The sequence below is a fragment of the Phodopus roborovskii genome, unplaced genomic scaffold (genome assembly GCF_943737965.1).
Source record: "Phodopus roborovskii unplaced genomic scaffold, PHOROB, whole genome shotgun sequence".
NCBI classification, from domain to species: Eukaryota; Metazoa; Chordata; class Mammalia; order Rodentia; family Cricetidae; genus Phodopus; species Phodopus roborovskii.
In genome coordinates this window covers 29,013,260-29,041,153 of record NW_026125052.1, presented here as the reverse complement: position 1 = coordinate 29,041,153, position 27,894 = coordinate 29,013,260, and the positions used below count along the sequence as shown (strand labels likewise).

The window sequence follows — 27,894 nt, the reverse complement described above, 5'->3', positions numbered from 1 at the left end:
GAACACAGCTGGTCCTCTGGATTTAAGCCAATTGCAGATTGGAGGCTCACATGAGAGAGAGAGAGAGAGAGAGAGAGAGAGAGAGAGAGAGAGAGAGAGAGAGAGAGATATTGCGGCCAACTTGAACTACACAACAAAACTTAGTCTTATATAAACAAAACAAAGGGTTTAAGAGGCTGTGGATTCACATGGGTGTGTACAGTTCTTGCTAACATATGTGCAACCTTAGGTTCAGTCTTCAGCCTCCCCCACACACACACACAACTGAGAGTGAATGTGAATGCCTGTAATCCCAGCTTTTTAGTGGTGGGGGAAGAAGGATCAGAAGTTCAAGGCCAGACTGAACTACATGAGACCTTGCCTCAAACCCAATCTCTCCCTCTTTCTCTGAGCCAACACCCATGGCCCTAGTAGCATCGTGACAGGTGTCTCTGGCCAGAGGAATCCCTGCTCTGAGGTTCATAGCAGCACTGCCTAGGCTGAGCCTTTAGAAGGGCCCCTCACTGCCCTGGGCTTAACTTGGGTGGACTGGTGGCCCCTTGCTACTATAGCCACCATGCTTTTGGTTGCTCTCCTCTCCCATGAACCTCTGCAACTCACTCACATCCCAGGTGAGCAGAAAGGTTTACTGTACTCCATCTTTTGCATATGTCTCTACTGCCCCTGTCTGTCTGTGTCTCCTCTTGGGAGTCCTACCCATCTTTCAAGTTTAGATCTAGACTTGCATCTACCCAGCAGAGGAAGTTCCCTGTTCATCCAGCTGGCCACACATGCAAGGAGTTGGTCTTCTAAAGCACTGACATCCTCTTTCTTGAAATATGCAAATTTGAGACATTGTTAAGGAAGTGAATGAAAGACCTAAAGGAAATTCAAGCTGAGCTTCAAGTCTTGCAGGGTGTTGACATCTGTCGCCACCAAGACCAGAAGAAGAGACAGGACCATGTGGCTGTTCCCTGCTCTGCTCCTCTTCCTCCCAGGTAAGTAGCTGGGACTTTAAGAACTCACAGTGTCAGTGGTGGGGGAGGACACAAACTATCTGCCCTGGGTTCAGGAAAAGAGGAAGGGCTAATTCATTCACCAAATGCTTACTCCCTAAATAAAAACCAAGGTCTGGTGGATCCTATGGGTGCCACAGGGAACACAAAACAAGAACCAACTGTAATGAGTATGGTTTTTCCGCCCGCCGCCCGGTCTTGTCCTGCCACCGCGCGAGCCCCAAATAACGCACATAGACTCTGTATTTGATATAATGCTGTTGGCCCATTATTTGTTTCTTATAGGCTACCTCTGTCTTAAGTATTAACCCATTTCTATGTATTTCCATGTGGTCTCCTTACCGGGGAGTGAGGCAGGCGTCTGGTCTCCCCGGTCTCTCCCTGCTGACTCCTCCTTACTACTTCCTCTTCCTCCTTGTCTCCTAGTCCCTCCTATCCTCCTTTCCTATTGGCCAACAGTGCTTTATTTATTAACCAGTATGAGAAACATATACAGAATGACATCTCCCATCAACCAACTTTTTAACAAACCTTCCAGAGTGTGTTTCTCAACCCTGGCTACATCACAAAAGTAGATGAGAGAGTGGATAAACTAATCCTTTTAAAAATATATGTATACTTTTATGTCTGGCACTTTTGAGATAGGATCTCATGCAGCCTAGGATGACCCTGAACTTCTGATCCACTGGCCTCCACCTTCTGAGTGTTGGGATCTCTAGCATATCCAGTTATAATCTGACTTCTAATTGACACAATTGAAATACTTATAGGGGCTGGGTGTGGTAATGAATGACTTAATGTCAGAACTCAGAAGCACAGATAGGTGCTCTGTGAGTTCAAGGACAGCCTGGTCTACACAGAGGGAGCTGTCTCCAAAAGTAGGAAGAAAGGGACAGGTACAATGTGGCCTTTGCATGGGTGTTACAGGATGTGACGGTCAGGGTAGCTGGCCTTCCATTAGAGATGTTGGCATTTCCTTGTACTAGAAGCATCTGAAACCTTCTCTATGAGGCATTTTGAAAGGTGAATTGTCAACCACATTTCTCAGCTGTGTTGTACAACACTAGAGGTGTCACTCTCGTCAAATGACACCTCTATGTCCTAAGCAGCCTCCCTCTCCCTCTACCCTTTCTCCCTTACACCCTTCCCAGGCTGATAACCTCCATTCCGTCACTGCTTCTCTGAGCTTAACTCTGGTTCTTTATGAAAAACTATGTGTCTGTGAGGTGTATGCATGTGTCAGTGGTGTGTGTGTGTGTGTGTGTGTGTGTGTGTGTGTATGTGTGTGTGTGTGCACGCATGCACATGCATGTGCTCATACATGTGTAAGGAGTACAGTTTTTTTCTGCCCGCCGCCTGGTCTTGTCCTGCCGCCACACCGCCAGCCCCAAATAATGCACAGAGACTCTGTATTTGATACAATGCTATTGGCCAGGTGCTAGTTTCTAATTGGTAGCTCTGTCTTAATTATTAACCCATTTCTATGTATTTCCACGTGGTCTTACCGAGAGCGGAGGAATGGCGGTTCTGTTCTCTCCAGGCTCTCCATCCTGACTCCTCCTTATTATTTCCTCTTTCCTCCTTGTCTCCTAGTCCCTCCTATCTTCCTTTCCTATTGGCCAACAGTGCTTTATTCATTAACCAGTATGAGAAACATATATACAGAATGACATCTCCTATCATACATGCCCAGGTACATATGTGTGGATGCACACATATGTGTGGAAGCCAGAGATTAGCATTGGGAACCTTTACCATTCTCCACCTCGTGTGTTCAGACAGGGTTTCCCACTGAACAAGGAGCTCCCTGACTCTCTAGGTGGCCAGTGATCCCCAGGAATCCTCCCGTCGCTGACTATCCAGCTATTAGAGCTACAGGCACACCACATCTCATCTGGCTTTTTCCATGCATTCTGGGATCCAAACTCAGGTCCCCTGCTTCTGCAGCAAACACTTCACTGACCTGTCCACCCCCATCTCCCTTTCTCCAGAGAATAACTCTGTAGCTTCCACATATGAATAAAAATGTGTGTTAGCATCTTTCTGTGTCTGGTTTATTTTACTTCCTCCAACCTCATGGAGGGAAACAGAGCAGGAACTCAAGCTGGGCAGGAACCTGGAGGTAGGAGCTGAGGCAGAGACTCTGGAGGAACAGGCTTGCTCCCCCCAGCTCGTTCAGCCTGCTTCTTATTCCGCAATGTTCACAGTGGACTGGACCTTCCCACATCAAGAAAATGTCCGCCAGACTTGCGTACAGGCCAACCTGATGGAGGCATCTTCTCAACTGACGTTCCTTCCTTCCCTGACTTATGTAGCAGTTCTATGCTTTTTCTGAGGGACTTCCATACTGTTTCCCAGAAAGTCTAATTTACATTCCAACCCAAGGTGTGTGAGACTTCCCTGTCCCACACGCACATCTACAGTTGTTATATTTTGTGGGTTTGGTAAAAGCCATTCTGACTGGGGGATGATGATGGCTGTCTATGATTCTGATTTGTATCTGCCTCCTGACAATTAGTGACATGGGGCATTTGTCATATATTTCATGGCCATTTGTATCTCCTTTGAGAACTGTGTGCTCAGTTCATCTGCTCATGTCTGTGTGGGTGTGAGCATGCATGTGTGTGGGTGCAGCTGCACATGGGTGTTCATGCATGTGGAGACCTGAGGTCAAGAGGTCGGGCTTTGTTCCTTATTTGCTCTACACCTTTACTTTTATGTTATGTTATTCTTCACACTGGCTCTCACCATGTAGCTCCAGCTGGCCCACAACTCTTTTTGTAAACCAGGCTAGCCTTGAACTCACAGAGATCTGCCTGCCTCTGCCTCCCCAGTGCTGGATTTAAAGCATGTACCATCATGCCCAACTTCCACTCCACCTTCATTTTCTGAGACAGGGTTCCTCGCTGAAAGTGAAGCTGGTTTGGAGGGCCAAGGGGCTTCCCAGATGCTGTCTTTGCTTGTGCATCTCTGTGCTGTGATACAGGGACACGCTAGTACTCCTGACTTTTTACATGGCTGCTGAGGAAACAAATTCAGATTCTTCATGCTAAGGCTAGCACAGCAGGTATGACACTGACTGAGCTATCTCCACAGCCCCTTATTATATCATTTTCATTGAGTTATGGTTGCTACTGGACTCTTGGAGTTGAATTCCTGCTCATATATAAGGAAGTTGGCCTCTTGTCCCAGTGCACAGGCTGAAAAGATGTTTTCCCACCTGGAAGCTGTGTCTTCACTCTGTTGGTTAAGTCCTTTTAGTTTAATATAATTACATTTAGCAATTTTTCTTTTCTCATCTCTGCTGTTAGGAACGCACTTTGTTATTGTGGTTGGAGCCAATACTCTGAGCCCTTTTCTTTTAAGCAGGTATTTGTTAATGTTTGTTTTTGTGCATGCTATGTAAGCACCCCCAGCAACTGAGCTGAATCCCTATCCCTTCCTAGGAGCTTTTGGTCAGATTTAGGTGGATCTGAAGGGCAGCACAGGGTCTGTGAACTCTTGGCTCTGTATCGCACGGAGAACAGATTGGTAGGTGTCACTTTGGACAGCTTCCAAAGCTGGAGACTGCTGGTCTGCCTGAACTGGCCTCCGCATGGCCACAGGATGTGACTTCTTCGGATGGACTTCCTGACTGTCACGGGTACTGAAATGAAGGCAGGATCATGCCCTGTGGACATGGTCTTCTGATACTTTGTGCTCCAGGGAAACACAAAGATGCTTGCAGAAGGATTCTTTGAAATACACTTTTATTGTCCACTGGGGCATGAAGAGGGGTGGATGACAGGACGCCAGGAATACTCAGTGTCACCATTTTATCTTCTGAGAGCTGCAACTGGGCTCATCTGCACCAGGTTTGTTCCTTTGGCCCATCAACCAGCTCCCAAATCATGACACAGAGACTTATCATTTTGAATGCTCAGCCTATCTTAGGCATGTTTCTGGCTAGCCCATTTAACTTAAGGTAACCTGATTCTCTTTATCTGCCTTTTGACTCAGAGCTTTTTACCTTTTCTTACTTTCCTGCTGTCTGTACATCTGGCTGACTTCTGCCTGCTTGGCTTCTGGTCCAGACACGTCCCTGGTTCTCTCCTTCTTTAGTTCTTCTTCCTGAGCCTAGATTTCTCCTTCTATTTATTCTCTCTCCCTGCCAGCCCCCACTTATGTTTTCTCTGCTTGGGTATTGTCCGGTCAGCTCTTTATCGGACCAATCAGGTGCCTTAGGCAGGTAAACTGAAACTAATGCAACACATCTTAAAGAATCAAACCCACATCCTTACATCACTAAACAAATACAACTCACCTTTACCCAGTTATAGTAAAATTCTGCAGCAGAAACAAATCTAACACATCTTTTCCTCGTGAAAATATCCAGCATAGTCAGCTGTTTTTTGAGGCTTTGACCAATAGAATGATGATGGCCTGTCTTGATAAATGGGTAGCCCTTCCCCGATTGTTATGGATTATTTTTTCGACACTGTTTCTTGCTCTTGGAGTGGGAGATCAGTGGTCCATCATTTTCTATTTTCCAGGCTGCTCTGCTGCTCTTCATAAAATCACAGGCCCATACATGGCGAGGAGTCGGGAGCGGGGCACCTTGACTGTGCTGTGCCATTATGACTCACACTGGAAGGGTTACAAGAAATACTGGTGCCGAGGAGCTGATATAAATACATGTGAGATTCTCGTCCAAACTTATAAATCCGAGAAGTTGAAGAAGAAGAACCGTGTGTCCATCAGGGATGACCAGACAGACTTCATCGTCACAGTGACCATGGAGGACCTGAGGACAAGTGATGCTGGCATTTACTGGTGTGGGATCGAGAGAACAGGATATGATCACGGGTTTAAAGTCGACGTGAAGATTGATCCAGGTAAGGAAAAATTCCAGACGTTGTGGCGGGAGTGAGGGATCAGGGGCCCTGAACCCATGACTGTAACAGTCTTACTGGAAAAGATAACCACAGACGACTCTACTGGTCCTGTTTCTATGAGGTGGGGAGGACTTGTCTTCCCACCCCACATGTGTGTCTCACATACTCTCACTTGTACACGTCTGGGAACTGAACCCATGTGTGTTACACATGCACTCGACCACGGATGTAAACTCCCATCCCGAGACACCCCCCAACCCCTTTAACATAAACTAGACAAAATGTGCAAAACATGTTTTCCTACAGATTGCACACCAGACAGTAATGAGTGAGCCTGAAGAAGGGAGTTTTAAAGGGGGAACTGCTTTGCCCTGCACATCATCTTCCTTTAGGAAAGAATTAATGTACAGTTTTAGATGGTGTCTGTAGAGCAAGCTATATAATTCCCAGTGGAAAAAGCTTTAGTCCATACCCAGAGCTGGGCTGTCCTCAGGAGGAATGAACCATGCTATGTTTGTATCTTTAGCCCCAGAAATTACTACTGTAATAATGACAACCATGGCCCCAGTTCTGACATCCACCCCATCAACCACGGAGATCTTTGGCATCCAAGGAGAGACTAAAACCAGCGCCCTCACCTGGTAAGCAGAGCTGGACCCCAGCAGCTCTTTCCCACTGGGCTGTCCCTGTGACCTCTCCCCTGGGAGGGCCTCCAGATAAAACAGAGAATGCCCGGGACTCCTGGAATTCAGGAAAACTTGTGTATAACCCAAGCATTACACGGCTTTATCTACACTTTTGAAAAAGTCATTTATATGAATACCAAATTGGCCTTGCCATCTTGTGATTTTATTTGCTAAGCAAGGTAACTATCCTGTAGGGTCAGTGGGTCTGGTGTATTCTCATGGCAAAGCCTGAGGTGGGCTCCTAACCCTTTCACCTTTTAGTATAACATGACTTCCCTTCTAAGCCTCAGCTACAGGAAGGAACCTTCTTCATCTGAACGGCAGAAGACACTGAGCCTGGTCTTTGGTGGCTCCCCTGTGTGTTCCCCAGAGGGCAGGGCAGAGGGCCAAGGTTGGGTCTTTCCTGAGTCAGAAGAGAATCCTTCCCCATCAGCTTCAGGCTCCAGCCCATGAATAAATCTACAAAGTGCAGAGGAGGAGAGTGGGAACCTGAGGGCTGTGCTGTGCCAGGGTGATGCTGGTCACCCTTGCTGGGGTCCAGAGGAATTCCCAGCCAAAGGCACAGCTAAACCACAAACCTCCACTTCCCCTACAGTGAAGGCAGAAGTCACCTCGCTAGCCCTCCCTGAGAATGATCCCTCAGGTCTTATCCAGTCCTAGTCCTCCCTATGTCCCTTCTAGTGTGTTCTTTCTGCCCATTAAATCTTAAGTTAGACAAATGGACAGCCAATCAGCTCTGTCCTGCCTGCTGCTCCCAAATAGCCACAGAGAGACTTGTTATTGGTTAGAAATGCTCAGTTCACAGCTTACTCTTGCTTTTAGCTAGCTCTTATAACTTCAATTCACCCATTTCTATTAATCTGTGTGCTGCCCCAAGGCTTGCGTACTGTATCTCTGCACATCTGTATCTGGATGGTGACCTGCAGACTCCTAGCTTCTTTCCAACATTGTCTCGGCCTAGCTACAGGCTGTTTAGCTTTTTTAATAAACCAGTTACAGTGATTTGCATTGACACAGCATAAAGGAATATTCCTCAGTGTTCCCACCTTGTAGGCTCTCTTGAGGGTTACTTTTTACATTTTCTTTCTCTCTTAGCGCTTTGGAAGAGTTCTGGTAGATATATATCTGGTAGTATATATATATATATATATATATATATATATATATATATATATATATACTCACATGAATGGAGTGTTAGATATGGACAGACAGAGGGAAGGAGGCTCCAGACCTGCACACAGTCCAAGAGAGTGTGGAGCATGGGCAGTGCAGTCCTGGGAAACATGACAGGACATTTGATGCATGCTCTGCCGAGTGGCAGCTCTTCCGCCTTCCAGGAACTTGTTCATGCTAAGCTATGACTACAGAGGACCTGCAGTTGCAGACACTTTCATGAACTGAGGATGGCCTTCTGTTGGGCCAAAGGAGAAACCAAGGATGGTCCAAGGAGGGAGATGGAGGCCTGGGCAGGGCAGGAGGATGACAGAGAGTGGGGAATAATGGATCAAGACTGCTCAGGGACTCATCATGGTCCCACGGGATATAATAAAGGAACACCAAGAACTACAATATTGGTAACAATTCATGTGACAGAGCAGGAGCAGCCACCAACCATTTCCAGATGTAGTGTGCCCTAAGCCTCCTAAGATGTGTATCAGCTCCCACAAGGCAGTGGTGAGGTTGGGCAGGGCCACCTGGGTGAAGAATGTAAGAGGGGCAAGGGTCAAAAGGTCAGGGAGCAGGGAAGCCTTCTGCCTGGCTGGAATGAGCACTGGATGAGGAGGACTTCCGGGAGACCAGGCAAACAGGGAGGACGGTGGTCAAAAGGAAAAGAGGGACACCAGGCAAAGATTCCCTGGGAAGCAGCGTAGCCTGCAGGCAGCATGACCAGCCATGCACATGCAGAGAGGCCATCCTTGTAGCATCCTGGGCTTGTCCTTCTCTGGCCACTGAAGGCTAGGATATGGACACAAGGAAGGCTGAGAGCTCTATGCCCGGTGACATCTTACTCCCTCTCTCCTTCCTTTCCTGCAGGTCCCTGCTGAGCAACATCTACTTCCTGCTCCTGGTCTTTCTGGAGTTGCCCCTACTCCTGAGCATGCTCAGTGCGGTCCTCTGGGTGAACCGGCCTCAGAGATGCTGTGGGGGAGGTGAAGTTGGCCTGGCAAAGGTCCAGAGTTCTGATGTCCGATAAAGAGAGAAAAACCTCCCAACAGACAGAAAAAACTGTGTGTGTGTGTGTGTGTGTGTGTGTGTGTGTGTGTGTGTGCGTGTGTGTGTTTACACACTGTGGGTGCACAAATGTATGTAGAGTATGTAGAGGACAAAATTCATTCCACTATTGTTCAAGAGAAGGTTTCTTATTGGCCTGGACCTTTGTCATTTAGGCCTGACAAGCTGAAGGGGAACTCTGGGAACCTACCTGCCGCCCCTCCTATCATGCCATTACAAGTACACACGAATGCCCCAGCTTTAAAGCACATGCACACACACACACACACACACACACACACACACACACACACACACACGAAAACATAGAAAATCATAGCTTGTTCTGATTAAACACATGTCCTTGTACTGTAGAGAAGGCAAGCACTTTACCCACCGAGCCATCTCCCAGCCTAGGAAAGAATATGTCTATGAAGGAATGGCTGTGGTCAGCAATGACTGGGGTACTGTGGACTCAGCCCTAGACCACTCCCCCTCAAATAGCAGCGACAGCTGAAAGCTATCTCAGAATGTCCTACAGTGCCTGCCTTGGCCTTTCGTCCTCCGACAGTCTCCAATGAAGTAGAAACTACAAGAAAAAGTTCCTAGGAGGACTTATGTCATTCAAACTCTGTGGGCCACCAGCCAGGTGTTTGACCAAATGTCTGGGAAATGTGGCTTCACCAAGTGGCATAAAAGATTGCCACTATTGTATTGGGTGTCTGCTGCTTACAGATAAATCACACTGTGATTTCTTTTTTGTCAGCAGCGAGTAAATGTGTTATAAACACAGGTAGAGCAGTTGACAGACAGTGTGCCTGTACCACCTGTCACCACGGGTTCCCAGGGAGTAGCTCCGTCATGGTCCCTGGAATCTAGATCCCTGTCCCAGAGAGTTGCAGAATATCAACTATGAAAAGGTGTGTTACATCTGTTTATGTTGCAGAATATTACTTTAACTGTGTAAAGTTGTGTTACTTTTGTTTGCTAATGATGTAAAAATGTGTTACATTTGTTTATGCTGCATTTGTTTAATTATGAAAACATGTGTTGCTGTTTAAGGTTGCCAGCCTAAGGCACCTGACCGGCTTAGCAGAATGGCCAATAGCTAGGCATGAGAGGGAAGGGGAGGGCTGCCAGGCAGAGAGAATAAATAGGAGGAGAGATCTGGGCGGAAGAGAAGAAAGGAACGAAGAGCCTGAGGGAGAAAGAAAGGGACACACCCAGGGCCAGAAGCCAGGCAGCTGCCAGACAGACAGACATAGAGACAGTAGGAAAGTGAGACATACAGGAAAAAGGAAGGCAAAGAGCCTGGAGATGAAACATAGATAAAGAGAAACAGATAAGTTAAATTATAAAAGCTCGTCAGAAACGAGCCTAAGCGAAGGCTGACCGTGCCTAACTAATGAGGTCACCATGCCATGATCTGGAAGCTGTTTGTTGGTCCTAAAGGACATGTCTGTCCCAGGGGAGTTACCTGGGTGAAGGATCATGAGACCACATCAGCCCCCTGAGTTGTGGAATCATCATTTTGGTCATGATGAAGATGGGTCCCTTGAATTGGGACCAATTGAGGGCCAATAGCAAGGCAGGATTTCGGGGGACAGAGAGAAGGCTGGGAAGAAGGGAGTCTCCAGCTAGATGCACAGGAAGGAGGAGAGGTAACTGTCACGAGCCACATGGCAGGACATAGGTCAATAGAAATGGGTTAATCTAAGTTATAAGAACTAGTTAGAAATAAGCCTAAGCCGGGCTTTTGTAATTAATAAGAAGCCTCTGTGTCATTACTGGGGAGCTGGCTGGTGGGACAGAGAAAGACTGGCTACATCATTGACCACTGTTGTCTTCCTGTTCCTTCAAAAGCATCTATTCAACGGCTAAGCACTACACACGATCCAAATACAAGCTAAATAATAAGAAAAACCTTGCTAACTTCCGCAGGCAGAGGATGCTGAAAGGTTCAAAGGCAAACGGTCAAGTGGGAAATAGTTGTTCCCAGCTCTCCAGCCTCAGTGAGTGCTGCACTCACAACACAGAGTCTTCTCATCCTCTCATGCTCACACCCACAGCCCAAACTCACTCCTAACACTTTGCGTGGGAAGAGACCCATGTTAGCGTCTTCTCCCTGATGGGTGTTGGAGCTCCGGTGAGTCTGCCTTCATTGAGAGAAGGGTTTTTGCTTGCTCAAGTGGAGTAGTGGATGGGAAGTTGCCTTTTTCCCACCCATGATCCAACAAGCAATCCTAATCAAACTTAATGGGAGTCATTCTCGTGCACACACACACACACACACACACACACACACAGAGAGAGAGAGAGAGAGAGAGAGAGAGTAAATGGAAGGCCCATTAAAAAGTAGTGGACTGGGGGGGGGGAGGTTCATGCCTTTAATCCCAGCAATTGGCAGAGGCAAGTGGATTTCTGAGCTGGAGGCCATCCTGGTCCACAGACTGTGTTCCAGGACAGCTTTGGCTACACAGAGAGATTCTGTCTCAAAAAAAGGAAGGAAGGAAGGAAGGAGAAAGGAAGGAAGGAAGTCAGTTGGTAGTGGCCAATTCCTTTAATCCCAATCCTCATGAGGCAGAGGCAGGGTGATCTCTGTGAGTTTGGAACCAGTCTGGCCTATAGTATGTTTCATGAAAACTGACTAAACCTCTGAAACTGCAAGCCAGCCCCCCTCAATTAAATGTTTTCTTTATAAGAGTTGCTGTGGTCATGGTGCCTCCTTACAGCAATAGAAACCCTGGCTAAGACAAACATTTTCAAAGACCTCATAAAGGTGAAATGTTGCCTACAACAGGGACATATGGCTCCCTGCACAGTCACCAAAGTCCTTCTGTAACAGTGGCACATCCAACTTTGGCCTACAGGCCTCGCATATGTAACAGACAGTTTTCAGAAATAGGGAATTGTAAAGGGCTGTATTGCGGTAAATAAGGATCAGGATAAACAAATAGGCCGAATAGATGTTTATTCAGGGAGAAATAACTTACAACCTAGATAGATGAACACCAGGAAATTCAACCCGATCCTCTCCTGTCCGAGTCACACCAGAAAGAGAGCCTTTCCTGGCCCCCTCCGACCTCCTTCCACAGGTCACTTCTGCCCATGGCTCCACCCCCCAATGGGCGTGGTCAGTGCCACAGAAGGAGACAAAGTGAATATCCCACTACAGGGCTGTCCTAGCTTGTCTTGCAAACTTGCACAGTTTTGTTGTTTGGTTTTGTTTGTTTTTATTATTATTATTATTATTATTATTATTATTATTAGTTTTGTTTTATGCATCCTATTGATTCAGGTTGGACAGAATACTGTCAGCAACTGAGGCAAAGGCAGTTTCTTTGCCCAGTGGCTACTTTGGCCACAAAGAAAGCAAAATTCTTATAATTTCTTCAATGCCCATCATCTTCTTTGAAGAAGATTAGTGCTGACAGGAGCAGATATGTCTCACTGTCATGAAAATCCTTAAGTCATTAAACATAGTAAATGCCATAGTCTATAGATCAAAGACCATCAAACTATCTAAATATATCTGTGTGAGACCTTGAAAACATACCTAATATGACTATAAGTTTGATTGTAATAGATGGCTACCTATTAATCTGTATTTCTCAATTATATATTATATTTTTAAATGAGCTTTATAAACACAATACCTCAAACAAGAGTAGAAACATACATACGGTATAACAATATTAACTTTAACTATGTATCAACAAACCAAAGTCCATACCAATATAAAATATTTTGATATTAATGACTGTTTTTTGGATTAAAGTAGATTCAATAGTCTACTTTATAGTCTTATCTCATCACATGCCCCTTTTTCCTTTAGAAATATATTTTTGAATTTAACTCTTTTGTTTAGCTTTTTTTTTTAACTATGACTAATAATGACTTGTAATCAACCCGCCTTAATAGATAACAAATTTCCATAACTCATTTGGGGAATGTGAGTGTTGATCTCTAGACTACTTCCTGTTATTTGTGGGTACCGTTATCTTTGGGGAAATCTTGAGAAAATCAAAATAATTGTTAGGTCTTGGCTGGAGCAGTTTGTGTGGCTGGATCATCTCAGCCAGAAGCCTTGAAACTGATTTGGATGCAGAATTCTGAGGAGACTATAAAAGAGGCATCTAAATGCTGGATCACCTGGGTCATCCATTTTCATTGGTGTTTAATCCCTTTGATCTAAAAACACATAGATTTTTACAGGTAACATACATTTCAAGTACAGAATAGACGGAGTGCACAAGTCAGTTTAAGATTGTTTTGTTTGATGTTTGAGCAGGTAAAATACACCTTATATCTATAACGAGGATTTTCAGGGGGTCTTCTTCGATCAAACCAGATCATCTTTATCCAGGAATGAATCCACAGCCTCTGGGAAATAAAAACATAGCCTTTCCCTCAAAGCAACACACCTTTTGACTTCCATTTTGAAGTCAAGATATTTTTTAAATATATAGGTTGCTTTAATTTAGCAACTTTCATCATCCATTTTCTTAGAGGCCAAAAAATTTAAAGACAACATAGTAATGAACAGGATCCAGACCCTCTGTGTGTTTTCCATGTGTATGTGACCTTTTTCTTTTATTTCTTTACTCCCCTTTTAAGGACTTTACTTATTATTTTAAATCTGCATTTGGTTGCTTGTTTGTTTGTCCATTTGTGACTGTCTATATCACTTTTCCTTTGTCTCCCAAACCTTTGTACATTTTTTAAAACACTGTAACCCATTTAGAGATTTTTTTCCCCATCTAGATCTTGAGGGCTGGGTGGTGGTGGCACATGCCGTGAATCCCAGCACTTGGGAGGCAGAGGCAGGCAGATCTCTGTGAGTTTGAGCCGACCTGGTCTGCAGAGAACAGCCAGGGCTACACAGAGAAGCTTTGTGTCTCAGAAAAATAAATAAATAGATAGATAGATAGACAAACAAATAAATAAATAAGAGGATGATTAGAGAAGGAGACCAAGGTAGAGTCTGAACCTGGATCATGAGGAAAAGAGTCCATGTCATTCACAAATAGGAAGAGCTACCCTGTGTTTCAGTGAAGGAGTGAGATAAGCATATCCAACTGCCTGCCTGGTCCACCCACCCACCCACCCATCTGTTCTAGTCTGCTTTATTTTCCTGTGATAAACCACTGACCAAACCCAACCTGCTGGGAGGAAAGGATTTATTTGGCTTGCACATCACGGTCCATTTTGAAGGAAGTGTGCAAGAAGTCAGCAGGAACCTGGAGGCAGGAACAGGAGCAGAGGCCATGGCGGGGGGGGGGGGGGAGGGGGACGCTGCCTACTGGCTTGCTCTACAGGGCTGCTCTGCCTGCTTCCTTCTAGAACCCAAGACATGGCGGCATCACACATGGTGGGCTGAGCCCTTCCACGTCAATTAGCAATCAAGACAATGTCCCCAGAGATGTGCCCACTGGGCCAATGTGATGGAAGCAACTGCTCAAAGAGGTTCTTTCTTCCTGGAGTCTCTAGTTTGTATCAAGTTGACAAAAGCTTACTAGACACTATCAGCTGTCTATCTGTGTCTCTCTGTCTTTTATTATCTTTCTTTCTCTCCTTTTTCTTCTTTCCTCTCCAATGGCCTTGTATTTGTTGGTTGGTTTGTTTTCTTTACTGTGACCAAGCAATGACAAAAGCAGCGGGAAGAGTTTATTTTGTGTGTTGGCTTGAGGGAATTTAGGTCACCAGGTTGGGAGATGCAAGAGGGTGTGGTGTGAGGTGTCTGGTGACGCTGCACCCACAAGTGGAAAGCAAAGAGATGAATGCCGGTGCATACGCTAGGCTTTGGCTCACAGCACCTGCCTCTGCTCACCGAGAGGGGCCTCCATCCATCCTGCTCCTTGCAGGGAAGACCCTGAAGAGACACAGAGAGGGTGGCACAGGTCCAGGGATGCCCTGCTAGGCACTTTAGGTGTATCTGTAGCCGTGGAGTTTCTGTGATGAGCATGTGATGTCCACACTCACATGCACATACACACACACACACTCACACACACACCTGCGCGTGCACGCACACTCTCCTGTTCTAGAATATGAGGTTGTTCCTCTTCTCAGTAACATGTTTACTTCTCACTGCAGGGTGGAGCGTGGCAAGAGGTGAGAGAACCCCGCCCTTTGTCTTCACCGTTTCCTCTTTTCTCCATAGCAACTCTGTGTTTCTGTGTCTCTGTCTGTTCATGTGGCCAGACAGCTGTGGGTGAGTGTGAACCAGCCCCACCCCCGGTAAAGCTCTTGCCATCACCTTTCTGCCCTCTCTGACTCGACTCTTGCACTAATGACCATCTTAGATGGACGGGCAGGTGAAATCAACTCTTGAGAGTTCACACAACAGGAAGGCAGCAGAAGTCTGGAACCTTGGCTGTGTGGAGTGCATGCCTCACCAGACTTTGGTGGGACCTATTAACAAGTAGCTAATTTTTGTAGTCTCTGAAGCATGCTATCAAATGTGTAGTTCTATTTACTCTAGCTATCGTGAGCAAGGCTCTAAGGACATACCCAGTGTGAGGCCTGGTTTTGAGAGAATCACGGGTTAGTGGACACAAATTCTCTGCCTCCAGCTTCGTTCTACTGCTCACTCTGGGAAGAGGGGCTCAAACAGTTGCATCAAGACACCAGATTCCTGGGATCTCCTTCCCAGAGCATCAGGATAAACACCTGCTGTCCATGGTCCTGATTTCAGGTGTCTCCTTTCAGGCAGCAGTGTCTGTCTAAGTATGGATATGGTCCAGCCTGAGTGCTTGGCTTCCTTCATGCCTCATCAGACTCCCAACTGAGCAGCGGCAGCATCAGGCAGCCGCTTGATGTCACTCTGCATTAGTTAGCCTGGCCTTGACCTTCGTGACCTCACTCTTCGTATTCTAACTCCTCCCAGATGTTTCACCAGGTCAACACCCTCGTTCTTAGAGGTGAAGAATGCAGAATAGCCTAATGGGGTGACCCTGACCTTGTGTGGGAGAGGAAGGACGATCTCTCCTAATCTGAGACCAGAGGGACCACAGCTGGTTTCAGGTCTCAAGAAGACTAGGAAGATGACAAAGAGGAGGGCTGGGGAGGAGGAGCAGGGGGAGGAGCAGGGGGAGGAGAAGGAGGAAGCAAAACAATTTTTCCTCATGCCATTCTCCTTTTTGTTTTGCCAAATCTCCACGGCGCTGCCATTCTGTGCAAACCAGCTCTTTTACACAGATTTGCTGATTGACTATTTCTAAAGGTCAGCTTCCTTGTTTCTGTTGTTCATACAGAAGTGTCGTCCTCTGACCAGTACTTTCCACTCAGCAACATTTATAGATACTTCCAGGCTATAGCGGTGGTGAAGAAGGGTTCTAGAGAGCAGAAATGCTGTGTGTGTGTGTGTTCGTGTGTCTGTGTGTGTGTCTGTGTGTATGCATTTGTGTAGATGTGCATTTGTATGTGTGTACGTGCATGTGTGTGTGTGTGTGCATATGTGAGTATGTGCATTGCATGTGTGTGTATGTGTGTGAGTGTGTGCATGTTCATGTGTGTCCATGTGTGTTTATGTGTGTGTGCGTGTGTGTTCATGCACGTGTGTGTGTTCACGTGCGTGTGTGTGCACACAAGTGTGCAAGTATGTGCATTACATTTGTGCGAGTGCGTGCACGTGTGCATGTGTGTGCATGTCCATATGTGTTTATGTTTGTGTGTGTGTGTGCACATGTGAGTGTATGTGTGTGTGTGTTCATGTGCATGTGTATATGGATTCATATTTTTAGGGGGCATATGCACATACACATGTGAATGTATGACTGCCTGCGGCTGTAGGTGTGTGTGTGTGTTTGTGTGTATGAGTGTGTGTGTATGAGTGCACCTGAGTGTGCAGAGGCTAGGTGTTCTTCCTCAGGTACTGTGCACTTTGGGTTGTTTTTTTTGTTTGTTTGTTTGTTTTGTGACTTAGGGTCTCTTAGCTGATTGACTAGGGTTGCTGGCCAGTGAGCCCTAGGAATATACCTGGCTCTGACTTCTCAGCACTGGGATTACAAGCCTGTGCCACCATGCCTTGAATTTTTTAGCCCTGTGCTCCAGGGATGGAACTCAAATCCTCATACTTGCAAGCACTTTACCTACAGATCTGTCCCCCAGCCCTAGAAATTAGTTCTTGTAAAGCAACAAATCAGCCAAGCATGATAGCACATGTATCTAACCCCACATTCTGGAGGTAGAGACAGAAGCATGGCCAAAGTTCAAGCCTAGCCTTTTCTACAGTCTAGCTGAGTTACATAGTAAGAAGTTGTCTGAGAGAACCAAAAAATAAAAATAATAGCCCTAAGTAGTGGCATATCCCTAAAACCCCTGCACTTGGGAGGGGGAGACAGGAGGATCAGGGTTTGAAACCAGCCTAGGGTCCAGAGAAACTGTATCAAAATTTTAATTAATTTAATTAAAAACAAAAATCAAAAGCCTGTTCCAAATAAAATCAAAGCTATCTCTTTGGAAAGATGTCAGGAAGTGTAATGAAATAAGAGAAAGCTCTGTGATGTTGATGGCTGTGGCTGAATGAACTTGGACAGTGTCCCATTAACCGCATGTAGCATCTGTCACCCCCTCATGCCATCCATACTACTCCTGTGACCCAGTGCTCCAGGATCTGTCTGGAAGACATACTCTCTCCAGGAGCCAGCTTGATGGCCATGCTGCTTACCTCCTACAGAAAATGACCCCCAATCCTTGTCCGTAAATACACTTGAGTTGTGCCTAACCTTCCTACCGTGACTGGGGTCCTTAAGATCACTCAGGTCCTGGATCCTCAGGACTCACAGAGCAGAGCTGTCTCCCCAATGTCACTAGGAGTTACTAGATCACCAAGACACGCCAAACACAGCGGTCACCCCCAACAGCTGTGTCATTCCAGGAAAAGGTGTTATCCCCCTGTGCCCCCATGATGATGTGAGTTTATATGACATATGGACCCTCAGAGCTGAGACTGTAAGGACCACCATTGGTTTCTTGCCACCTACAGTAGAATGGAGGCATCTTCAGCCTGGGCGGGGAGGAGGGTAAGCTGACTCAGTTTGTCCAAGAACAAGAAATAAACATGTGTGGTTACAACAGTTGGTAGTTTTGCTTTGGCAACAACTGTCATAAAAAGCAGATTAATCCGGCTTGTGTCCACTCCCAGAGGGCCCGCTCCTGGGGTCCACACTCTTCTAGCTTACCAAAGTAGCACGGCCAGTCACTGGATGATAGCTTTGCAGAAAAGGCCTTGCTACCCAAGGCACATCTACCATTGCAAATGTAACCTGTTCAGGATCAAGAGAGGACATGGCTTATCACACACATACAGGAGTTGTCATGTGTAAGCCATACCATGTACATGGGAAATTCTTCACATGTGCTACACATGCCACATACATGTATGCAACACACACAGCATACATGTAACACATGCAGGCAGTGCATAGAGTACACACTACATGTGACACATAGATATCACACACATCATATGTGTGTATGTTATAATTCACATAGCTATGCACGGTACTCAAGCTACACATGCTGTACACATGATGCACATGTACCAAGCACATCAAATGTATTTATGTTCACCACTATTTACACAGTAGTATGTACCACACACATTCCTTGCCAATGGTCCTGTTTCTGGGACAGAGTCACGTGGTTGTAACAATACAATAGGAATAATATCTTCATTGCACACACACACACACACACACACACACAAGAACATATGCACACTGCTTCACACATAGCCACACACTTCACACAAAAACACGTATGTGCCAGGCTTTTTTCATTTAGGCCACCAACCAGCTCCCAAATCATGACACAGAGACTTTTTTATTCATTTTGATTGCTCTGCATTAGCTTATGCTAGTTTCTGGCTAGCTGTCTCATTTTTTGTTTGTTTGTTCTGTGACTTAAATTAAGCTGTTTCTCTTCTTGCATGTTTTGCCGCGGTCTGTTACCTCTCATTCTTTCTGTATGTCTCATTTTCCTGCTGTCTCCATGTCTGGCGGGCTGATCCCAGGGGTCCCCTGTCTTTCTCTGTCATTCATGTCTCCTTCCTTCCTCTCCTGCCTAGATTTCCCTCCTCTTTATTCTCTCTGCCTGCCAGCCCTGCCTATCCCTCCTCTGCCTAGTGATGGGCCATTCAGCTCTTTGTTAGCCCGATGAGGTGCCTGAGGCAGGCAAGGTGAGAACATATCTTTTCATAAATGAGCAAATGCAGCAAAAACAATTCTAGCACACATTTACCTTGTTAACAAAGGCAGCAGAAGCAAATGGAACACGCCTGGACACAGTTGAAGTAACATTCCACAGCATGAACAAATGTAACACGTCTTTATTTTTCATGTTTTTAATTGTTTTTTCTTATTTTACATATCGATCCCAGTTCCCTCTCCCTCCCTCCCATGTCCCTGACCCTCCTCCCTTCCCATCGCATTCCCCCCCCCCCCACTCCACAGGGAGGGCGATGCTTTCCAGGAGGGAACAACAAAATCTGTCAAGTCATTTGGAGTAGGGGCTAGGCCTTCCCTCCTGCCGCTAGGTTAAGGGAGTATCCCTCCATGGGGGATGTGCTCCCAAAAGTCCTTTTCTGCACCAGGGATACATACTGGTTCCACTGTCAGAGGTCCCTTAGACTGCCCAGGCCTTTTAACTGGGCCCATGTTCAGGGCGTCTGAGTCGGTCCAATGCTGGATATTCAGGTATCAGTCTGGGATCCATTAGCTCCCCTTGTTCAGGTCAGCTTTCTCTGTGGGTTTCTGAAGCCTGGTCTTATCCCCATTTTCTTATCACTCCTCCCTCTGTGCAACTGGATTCCAGGATTTCAGCTCAGTGTTCAGCTGTGGGCGTCTGCTTCTGTTTCCGTCAGCTACTGGACGAGGGATCTATGATGGTGGTTAAGTCAGTCATCAATCTCACTATCAGGCAAGGGCATTTGTCAGGCAAGGGCCTTTCCACTGTTGCTCAGATTGTTAGTTGGGGTCAGTCTTGTAGGTCTCTGGACATTTCTCTAGAGTCAGTTTTCTCTTCAAATCTATAATGGCTCCTCTATTATGGTCTATCTCTCTCTCTCTCTCTCTCTCTCTCTCTCTCTCTGCTCTCGTCTATTCCTCCCCTGACTCAATCTTCCTGGTCCCTCATGCTCTCCTCTCCTCCCCTTCTCTTTCTCCTAACTCCCTCTCCACTCACTGCCCCCACACTCCCAATATACTCAATGTAACACATGTTCACATAGAGAAAATAATATCCCACAACACACATATGCAAAAACAACACACACAATCACATATACAAACCCTAGTGGCCCTGACCCAGGTCCCCCCTGTTTCCAGGGCCACTTCTTTCCCTGTCCCCTTACTTCCTTACTGCTCAGTCTCAACTCCTGAGTCTGGCAAAGGCAGTGTCCCTGCTCAGCCCCCTCTAAAGTGGAGGCCACTTTAGGACCTGATCACAGGAAGCCTCAAGCCTGACCCACCTCAGACCTCAGAAGTGGGACTCACGTTTCCCAGAGTCCTTCATCCAGCTCTTGCCAGCACTGGGCGAGTCCTCATGGGGAGAATCCCGACACACACAGTGTCTGTACGGCGAGGAATACAAGACATGACAATGTTTTTTCCATCCACCTTTACCACCCTGGAGGATTAACAAGATGCAAGGAAGAGACTGGCCAAGCATCCCTCAGAATTGTTCCATGAACCTCCCATTCACAATGATCTTAAGACGGTTTCACTGTGAGCCACACAGGCACATACGGTGTGGGATTCATAAAAGTGCGCCCAAAAAAGGGACCACAAGGACCTCAGTATGCTTCCACCTTCCAGATTGCCATGTCTCTGTCCCCAGACGGGTCCATGATCCCACCAGCGGCAGAACTATCCAATCAGGGGGCTGTCCATCACAGCCCTGGGCAGAGACACGGAACACATGGCCTAAGAGAGAATAAGGGGTCAGTGGCTGCGAATCAGCAATGTGTATTTTGTTGTGTTCTGAATGTACAGGCATGTACAACAACAGGATAGGGACAGCTCTGTCCTTCAGGCCCTCTGTGTCCTCCCGTGACAGCAGGGAGCAGACATTTCCAGCTGGGATGTGAGAAGTCCTAACTCTGACTTCTTCATGACTCCCTGTCCTGATGACAGCCATGTCGTCCCTGAAGGAGCAGAAGCCCATAAGGTGAGGAGCATCACCAGGCTCCAAACAACATCGTCTTGCCTTCTTCCCCAACACCAGAGGGAAATGTACCACAGCATTGGGAACTGAGAGTCAGAAAGGAGAGATCTGAGGTTATTCTTCATTCTCCTTCCAACACACAGCACCTACCCAAGATAATGACAACGGGTCCATGTCTAGCTTTGGGGCCAGGACATACAAGGAGACAGAGTCACCAGGTACACTCAATGGGTGGAGGATTTCTGTGAGTTCAAGTTCAGCTTGAGCTACATAGTGTATTCCAGCCCAGCCTGGGTTGCAAGATGAGATACTGTCTCAAGTAAACAAGATCTGAGACCAATCTCAATTGGTAAAATGTGTGCCTAGCACGCATGAAGCGCTGGCTTCATTCCTGAGCATAATACACATGGGGTGTGCTGGCACACACTTGTAATACCTACATTCACCAGGCAGAAGCATCGGGACCAACTCAAGGTCATCCTTAGCTATACAGAGGCCACCTCTGGCTGGAGAGGCTGCCACAAACACACAACAAACCAAAGAATCAAACAGAATCAAATGACAGAGAAGACAGAGCTGTGACTTACAGGTCTGTACCCTTTTGGGGACACAGCATCAAGATGAACTCTGGCCGAGATATCCGTGAAGCTAGAAATGGTGCCAGAGACCCATAGACTAAGAGCTCTCTATGGAAGGCTAAGCTGAATTTTGGAAGGAGAAGGTTCCTCTTTGCTCACAGAGAAGGAGCAAGAGAGGATGTACAGCTCTCACGTCCACTCAGGAAGTGGCACGTCACAGACGGTGGGCAGCCTGAACAGAAAAAGAAATGTTCTCTAGGGCTCTGCCAGGGGTGGGAAGGTTGTGAAGCCCTTAGCTGAGGGCCAGGGGACAGGTAGCATCCTCAGTCCAGGGCCTTGCATGTGCCCCTGACCGGGAGTGAGAGGAGGCAGTGCCTGGAGCACTTCCTGCCCCCCTCCACCCTGTGCATTTGGAGCCTCACATGAACCAGGAAGCAGGAAGGAAACTGAGGCACGTGAACATCGACCATAAATCTAGGAGCGCGCCCTTCTGCTTTCTTTGGCTTGGGTGGAAACAGGAGACATAGAGCTGAAGAAATGGTCCCAAGAGTGATGGCAGTATGGCTGCCTTCAGCCCTGCTCCTCCTGGGGGCCCCAGGTGAGCACGGGGACAGGGACGGGGGTTACATTGTGAGAGGGAAACTCCTGCTGTAAGTGAGAGGGCATGACAGGCCCATGGGCTGGGGTGGGAGAAGCAGCCAGCAGAGGCAGATGACGCCAAGAGTGAGGGCAAGAGTCAGGCTGGGCAGGAGAGGCTGCATCGCCTCACAGGGGCTGCCAGCCCTCAGGGACAGCCATGTCTACCACACCAGACACAGTCAGGACTTACTGAGGGGGCCAGCTGTGACAACAGTTGTTGCCAGAGAACAGCACGATCTCCGTTGTGTACGCGCATGTATCTGTGGACACGTGTGTGCATACCAAACACACACAAGTAAGTGCTCATTCCCACAGGGACACATGTCTCACACACACAGAAACATGCACATGTATATGTACGTAGGTAAAGTTTCTCTCTCCCTCTCTCTCTTACACACACACGCACACACACACGCACGCACGCACACACACGCATGCACACACACAGTATTGTTCCTCCTAGGCTCTTCCTTTCTCCAGGACAAGCCTCTCCCTGCCCCCTCTTGAGGATAACAGAGCTGCTCACCTCAGTCCTGACTCCTGATCTCACAAAGCCTGGTTCCTTTCTCACGCCTTCCTCCAGACCAGGCAGCTCCCTGAGACCTGGCCAAGGCAGGCCTGGCCCCCATCCAGCTGTGAGGGTGCAGAATTCGGCTTGTGTTTTCCAGGCTGTGTCCCTCTTCGTGGCCCCAGCTCTGTGATAGGCACTGTGGGGGAATCCCTGAGTGTGGAGTGTCATTATGAGGAGAGATACAAGGCTCAGAACAAATACTGGTGCAGAGTGTCACTGCTGCTATGCAAAGGTATTGTCAAGACGGGAGCCTCAAATGAAGCTAGGAAAGGCCGAGTGTCCATCAGGGACCATCCAGCCACGCTCACCTTCACAGTGACCTTGGAGAACCTCACCCTGGAAGATGCAGGCACCTACATGTGTAGTGTGGATATACCATTTACCAATGGCTCCTGGTGGGAGATCACTCCCTCCTTGGGGATTAATTCTTCTTTCAAAGTGGTGGTGTCTGTGGTCCCAGGTAAGCCCTGTCATGCCTTGGCCCCCTGAGTCCCGATCTGTCACTTCCTCATAAAAGAACGAGGCCAGATACAATAGCAAGGTGAACTTGGTCAATCAGTAACTCAGGACACAGTGAGTGAGTCCATAGGTGCCACTGTGAGAGCATGTGTGATGGGTGTGATAGTAGCATGTGTACAGCAACACATGAGTATGCATGCACACACAGGCACAACGAGGAACGTGAGTTCTTACAAACACTCTTCTCAGTAATTTGGATTATATTTATTTGTTTGTTTCGACTTGCCCATGGTGTGTGCCACTCAGAGAAAAAATTCTGGGACTCAGTTTTATTTCCCACAGTGTGGATTCTGGGCTCAAACTCAGGTAAACCAGGCTTGGCAAGCAAGGGCCTTTACCCACCGAGCTGTCTCATCAGCCCCTGTTGGAGATTCTCTGTGTGTCCCATGTGATAGACCCAGGCCCGAACATTTCCAGACACAGGCCGTGAACCACTGACTCTTTGTGACTTCCTGTCCTGATAGGAGATGAGTCCTTCCCAAGGTCCATCCCCTGCTGTCCCCATCTCCATGTGGGAACAGTACCTGGCACCTGCTCCCCATCACAGGCTGCTCTGTCCTGGGACCGAGTAGACACTTCCCTTCCATGAGGGACCAGCCTCATCACAGTGGTTCTGGGGCTTCTGAGAGGAAGCAGAGACACAGGATGGAGCTGGCACTATGTATGAGGCTTCTTGATCCCTGAGGAATCCCTCCAGCCCCTGCTAGTTCCCCTGTATCCCCCTTTCCCAGGAACCATTTCCTGATGAAGAAACTCAGAGAGTCTTCCAAAGGTGCTTCTTCCCAGCAGAGGGTCACAGGGGACAGACCACAGGCTCTGCGCCACTTTGGTCCCAATGTTCTCCATGTCTACAATTCATTCTCCCCCTACTGGAACCTCCCTTGCTTGTAGACCCCAATTAGCACAGATCTTTAAGGGCAGGGTGGTGGCAGGAGCTGAAGGGGCTGAGCAGCTCTGCTTCCCGGTGTGATTTCCTCTCTGACAGGGGGTTTGTGCAGTCCAGGTTGACCACAAGCCCGCTGTGTAGTTGGCATTCGTCTTGAGTGACTGATCTTCCTGACTCTGCCTCCCCGGCACTGGGATTACAGGCTGGCATCACCACACCCAGCTTCCAGCTCTGGTTTCTGGGTTTTGGTTTCCCCCTCACATAAGCCTCCCTCCTACATCCTCTGTGGGTTCATCCTGAAGAGCGTGGAACCAAACCCCTTTGGCGTCACTGATTCTCTGCTGTAGAGGCCACTCTGCACAGGGGCCTTCAAACATGGACCCTTCTAGAACTTTCCATCTGTCCATTCCTCAGAGAAGACAGCCCAGTGGCCTCTCAGGCTGACAGTGTGGGAATGATGGACTAGGCAGACAGAGTCTCACCAACCCCTGTCTGTCCCCAGAAGGATGGGAGGCAAGGACATAAATGGTGTGATGAGGCCAGATGGGATCTGGCACCAAGTGTCTTTCCACTGACACTTACTCGCTCCTCTATAGGAAGACTGGCCTCAAGTTTGGTTGTGCCAACCAGCCACAATGCATCATTGGAAGGGCTGGGATGGAGGCCCTGTCCAGGCCTTGGTGTGTCCATGGGGCTTATGGGCTGACATACAGCTGTCCACCACGTCCCTGGGGACCTGTGTGATGCAGAGCTACAGAGGGATCAGTGGGTAGGAGACGGAGTTAAGGTCACTGGGACTGTCTTGTGTTTCCAACCTTTTCTGCTTCACAGGCTCTGATCCTAAGAGCAGAACAAACACCCTGGAGTCCCCGACAGCTTCACCTGGGCACACTCAGGCCAGCGTGGCCACAGAGGGCACAACTCCTGGTCCCAGCCCACACCCTCGGTGAGGAACCACTCAATATCCCTGAGGCGTCTGGATTGGGGGTGGGGATAATGCTGAGAGGTGAAGGCAGGGGTTAGGCTCTCCCTCCTGTGGGCCTCCTGCATCCCAGTCCCACACTGACCTAGTGGGTGTCTTTAAAGCCAGTTGCTCATCTAATTATCAGGACACAGCAAGGATACCCAGACCCAGACCTGCTGAGATGCACTTAGTTTCCTGCCTGAGGTTACTACACAAACATCCATAGCCTGGGGAGACAGCTCTGCTGCTAAAGTACTCTCCTTGCAAGCACAGGGATCTGAGTTCGAACCACAGCACCCACCCATATGTCAGGCTTGGTGGCATACACTTTAAATACCACCGTTCTACACGTGGGAACAGGAGGGTCCCTGAGACTCAATGGCCAGTCTGCCTAGCCTACTTGGCAAGCTCCACGCCAATGGGAGATCCTATCGGATAACAAGATAGATGGACCAGGAGTGGTGCCCATGCCTTTAATCCCAGCACTTTCAAGGCAAAGACAAGCCGATCTCTGTGAGTTTAAGGCCTGGACTACATAGCAAATTCCGTTCTAGCCAGAGCTACATAGTGAGAGCTGTCTCAAGACAGACATAACAAGGTAACGATTCTTCAGAAGTGACACCCAAGGGCATCTCTGACCTCCACATTCATGCACACATGTGTGCACCTGCATACACACACATGGACACACACAGAGACACCTCTAAATTAATCAATTAACTAATGAAAGTACTGGGGAGGCAGAGGCAGAAGGATCTCTGTGAGTTCAGTGCAGTCTGATCTACATAGTGAGTTCCAGGACAGCCTGGTCTGCACAATCAAGAGACCTGTCCAATAATAATATTAATAATAATAATAATATTAATAACAACAACAACAAGTAAGAGTCACTAGGAGGAGACAGAGAGTACTCAAGTGGGTGGGGAAGGCCGTGCCTGCCTGGACAGAAGCCTTAGGAGTAGAGTTGCATGAGGCTGGTCTGGAGTGGGCCAAGCCCACAGTTCAAGGCTGCTTCTTGGACTCTCTGTCACACTGGTCATTGAGACAGGGCCGCTTTGTCCCTGAACACAGCACTGTGGACATACCTGGGTTAAAGAGACAGGCTCACAGTGCAGGGCAGCAGCACTGCATTCTGGGAAGGGAGCTAACTGGGACCCTGTCCCCACAGGTCCCTACTCAACAGCATCTACTTCCAGCTCCTGGTCTTTCTGGAGGTGCCCCTGCTCCTGGGCATGCTCGGTGCCGTCCTCTGGGTGAACAGGCCTCTGAGGTGCTCTGGGGAGAATCGGCATTGTCCCGATTATGAGAACTGGTGACGTCTGTTGACAGCGAAATCCTGTCCCTGTCATCACACACAGTCCTCTGGTGGCAGAGGACAATCTGTGCTTCTGAGAACGCTGGGACTTTTAGAAGATTCTTTGTGCTGAATGAAACACCTAAACATGTGCCCAGTAAACACACAGACATTTTAATAGCGTGTCTGTACTTTCTCTTTATAATTTCACGCATGTACAACATGCCCTCAGGCCTGTGTCCCCTCCCCCTCCATGGTCCATCCCCCTCCTTTCCATTTTTCTTTTTCTTTTGGTATCCACTCAGTTCAGTTACTACCCCCTGCCGGAACGCTAGCCGATCTTGCATCTTGGTCTTGTGCAGGTATCTGCTGCTGCAGTGTGGTGTGTAGTGGCCATGGCGCAGCCAGAACGCAGCATCTCCCAGCATTGTCCTCCTTCTCTCTGGCTGTGGAATTCTTTCCTCTCCTTCTTCCTTCTGTAACATCCCTGAGCCTTGGGGTAGGGCGGAGGTGCTTTAGAGTGGGGGAGGGGTCCCTTGGGGTCGGGTGGGGTGCCTTGTGGTAGAATGGGGTTGCCTAGGGGTAGAGTGCTAGTCCCTTGGGGTAGGGTGCAGGGTTGAAAGTAATGTCCCCACTTACTGTGGAGCACTCAAGAGACACTTTTCCTCCGCACTAAAATCACAGCAGAGGGAAGCTTCAACCAAGGCTGAGGACAGCACTAATCAAAGGGTATGGACATAAATATGTAGATGGAAGTTTGACAACGTGCCTTTCTCCAGATTCAGAAGTGGAATATGGTCCATACTGATGACCCCGCCTTCTGATGTCACCTTGCTGCTTTCCACCATCCTTGGTAACAAGCTCAACCTGGTTTTTTTTTGTTTTGTTTTTTATCTGTTGACCTTAGGGTTTTGTCATATATAGGCACATAGGTTTGCCAATTTTGTATTGTTTAATGTCTCTATTTCTGATGGCTATATAGACAGAGTTATCCTTTTTTCTTTTTTAAACGGGGTCTCACTATGGAGCCCTGGTCTGGAACTCACTACATAGATCATATTGGCCTCTAAATCACAGATATTCACCTGCAACATCACGCCTGGACCAGGGGTACACTCCTATCCCTCAGTGTTCAAGAGTAAAGCCTGACATGCAGAACAAGTACTTGGCCACAGAGATGCACCTCAGCCTGTTCCTCTGTCTGTCTGTCTGTCTGTCTGTCTGTCTGCCTGTCTGCCTGCCTGCCTGCCTGTATGTCTGTCTCTCTATCTCTCTCCCTTTCTTCTTTCTTCTCTTCCTTCTTCCTTTTCCTTCTTTAACAGGGTCTCAGTACATAGCCCAGGCTAGTTTCCAACTCCTCATCCTCCTGCCTCAGCCTCCCTAGCTGAGATTATAGGCGTGTGCTGCCAGGCTCAGCATGCACGCTTCATTTCTAAGTCTTCAGTTTTACCACTAGACATTGTGCCTTTGAGAATCCTGCACACTGACGTGTTGACACTGTAACAT

The 27,894-nt window shown here is 47.7% G+C and overlaps 1 protein-coding gene across 1 annotated transcript; it reads left to right on the top strand.

Moving 5' to 3' along the window:
- Positions 1 to 900: 900 nt before the first annotated feature.
- LOC127221097 (uncharacterized) lies at positions 901 to 26,687 on the top strand. Its single transcript, XM_051183015.1, has 11 exons — positions 901 to 977; positions 5,528 to 5,869; positions 6,396 to 6,510; positions 8,593 to 8,743; positions 14,866 to 14,883; positions 14,933 to 14,983; positions 20,830 to 20,940; positions 21,975 to 22,113; positions 22,823 to 23,185; positions 24,962 to 25,076; positions 26,263 to 26,687. Exons 1-11 carry the CDS (start codon positions 941 to 943, stop codon positions 26,408 to 26,410), a joined length of 1,590 nt encoding a protein of 529 aa, XP_051038972.1. The 5' UTR covers positions 901 to 940; the 3' UTR covers positions 26,411 to 26,687.
- The last annotated feature ends 1,207 nt before the right edge of the window (positions 26,688 to 27,894 follow it).